This window comes from Penaeus vannamei, chromosome 36 (assembly GCF_042767895.1).
Source record: "Penaeus vannamei isolate JL-2024 chromosome 36, ASM4276789v1, whole genome shotgun sequence".
In the NCBI taxonomy this organism is placed as follows: domain Eukaryota; kingdom Metazoa; phylum Arthropoda; class Malacostraca; order Decapoda; family Penaeidae; genus Penaeus; species Penaeus vannamei.
Window position 1 is genome coordinate 16,763,394 of NC_091584.1, and position 2,500 is coordinate 16,765,893.

Sequence of the window (2,500 nt, forward strand, 5' to 3'; positions counted from 1 at the left end):
AGCTAATCGAGCAATGGCTATTTTACTATTTTTGGGTGTTGTTAATTAGCTCATTACTTAAATATGTAATATCGTCATAAATGATTCAGATGAAAAAGCCTTTCCATTAACTTCATGGTAATTTTTATTTCATTTTCATAGCTTGAGTATGAGGGAATTATGCCTATTTAAAATAAATGCCCCAGAGGCCATCTTGAGTCACAACTTGTCTTGGTTTAATTCTAACTGTATAATTAAATGAATCATAAAATGAAATTGACGAATTTTGGGTAACCTCTTAATTGGCAGAGCTCCCTTAATACTTGTCCTTGAGAGGTAAGCTAGGGCTCATTTAAAGGTCTTTTTAAGTCCTTTCCAATGAACCAATCAAATGTGAGGATTCATTGAAGTTTATTTTTTTTCCTCACATACCTACTATGAATACCAACCAGGATGGAAGGCTTGCATATTGGAAAATTACCATCCAACGAGGGTTAATACTAATATAGCACAATAAAATAATTTAGCCTCAACATAGTATGATTTTGGTTACATAAGCCTTGCATAAACGGGGAGGAAGAGAACTCAGGGAGCAAAGGAGCAGAGAGATGGTAACTGTACTTTTTGGTGAATGACTCCTTGTACTGGCTAAAATGTAACATTGAACTTGTTGCACCCAGGTGTTGAGACATAGTTAACATTTTTTTCTTTTCTTTTTGCTAAGCCAGGTATCAACATTGTGTTGATACTATATATGGCTTTGACAATGTTCTTCAAGGTGCATTAACCCGTTCGATCCGGTTACGTTACTGAAATCACGGTGCCCAAAGTACGGACATTAGGTTACCTCAGTAGTGAACATCCTGGGCATGCAGCGTGTAGGCCAGGCATACGCAAAAACCCATGAGCGGTGACAAGACTCTGTGCCTTCCTTTTGCAAAGTTATTTTGTGTAAAGATTTTTTTAGTTTTTTGCCATTTTCCATTGCCCATATCTGTGTTTTGATAGCTTGTTTTCCCTGCACAGACTCCATATCTTCTCTCTATGTAGTAAATAACTTAGTACAAGAAAAATGAAATATGAAACATTTGGTTGTTTGTGTAATATCTAATTTTTTCGTAATTTTCAATTTTCTTTATTACTTCCTGTGCTGCAGTCACATCAGCCAGAAATATGGTGTGCAGCATGGAAATGGCATCCTCCCTGTCACAACTTATGCATGATGCATATTGCTAGAGCTCCCTTCCAAGTGCCAAATAAGTCACATCACACACCAAGAGGTTTGTGCACTCGTGAAGAGTCTTTTCCATCGCCCTGGCCTTTGCTTATGACGGCAAGGTCACGTCACCCAGCCCGTGGCCATTTTATCCAAAGACGTCATGTATACGTCACCCAGCCCTTGACCCAGAATTTTCCACGATGAGACCGTAACGTCATCCAGATCGTAGGGGTTAAGATACAAAAAATTGTAAATTATGCATCTTCATACACAGATAAGTCTTTTAAAATTGGCTAAAAATTCTTATTTTAATATACTTTAGTAAACGGAGCCACCAGAAACAGGGATGCATGGCAAATGACTGAAACTGCTGAACTAGCAATACACAAACCCTTTAATGGGCATTTAATTGGAGCAAGCCTATATGCTGGCCACCTCAATAGTTTGGGCTGCCCTGGTGTAACAGGTTAAACACAGCCTGACTTTACTACATTTAAAGTTGACAAACATGACATTTTGTAAGTTGCACAATTTAAACTGCACTTTTCTCCATCTTTGTTTTTGGCATCTGGTACATTATATCATACACAAAAAGCATGTAAAACCTGAATTTTCTAATCTATACAGCACTGGGTTAATACTATACATACAAAATCATAAACCATAGTTTGGCTTTTTGATTGTACTTGCAGCAACAGTTTATACATCTCACTCAAAAGGCACCATCCCTTCATCATTATGAATCTTTTTTATATTCAGAACCACCATAAATGTATGGAACTTTGAATACGAACTACTGAAAATAGCAGATTTGAAAAATGATAACTACAGTACCTCCTTTAAACCTCAAGTAATCTCCTGTTTCTGCTAGAAACAATATGAGACATATTCACATCTCATAAATGCCATTAGAACAATTTAGTACACATCTCTATTTCATAATAACTAAATAGGCTTACACATGTCTGATTTCAGCTTCTGCAAAATTGCAAATCACTGTTCCAATCTGTTAGTGCGCCTCAAAGGAGGATTTTTTTTCCTACGATGTACCTTCATTGGGCCTTCTGCTTCATCATCACTGTCTTCATCCTCAGGAGTGCTAAGTGTTACTTGCTTTCTAGGTAGTGACTGTATATAGGAAGACACCTTAGAGTCAGTTTCTGTGTCATCATCCAATGAATCATCCTGTGAAAAAAGTCTGATCAGATCATAGAGAAGTGTTAACTCCAAAAAGAGAAGCCTTACAAATAAACAACACTTCATAAATTTTCTTTTGTATTAAATTGTCATATTTTTATAGTT

The 2,500-nt window shown here is 36.6% G+C and overlaps 1 protein-coding gene across 1 annotated transcript in view; it reads right to left on the reverse strand.

Moving 5' to 3' along the window:
- LOC113806231 (phosphatidylserine synthase) overlaps positions 1–2,500 on the reverse strand; it is a gene marked incomplete at its 5' end in the record, with an annotated part of 4,888 nt that overhangs the window by 974 nt on the left and 1,414 nt on the right. The window contains 1 exon segment of the mRNA XM_070114814.1: positions 1–2,383. This exon segment is cut by the window's left edge and continues 974 nt beyond it. Within this exon segment, the coding sequence (XP_069970915.1) occupies positions 2,192–2,383 (192 nt within the window).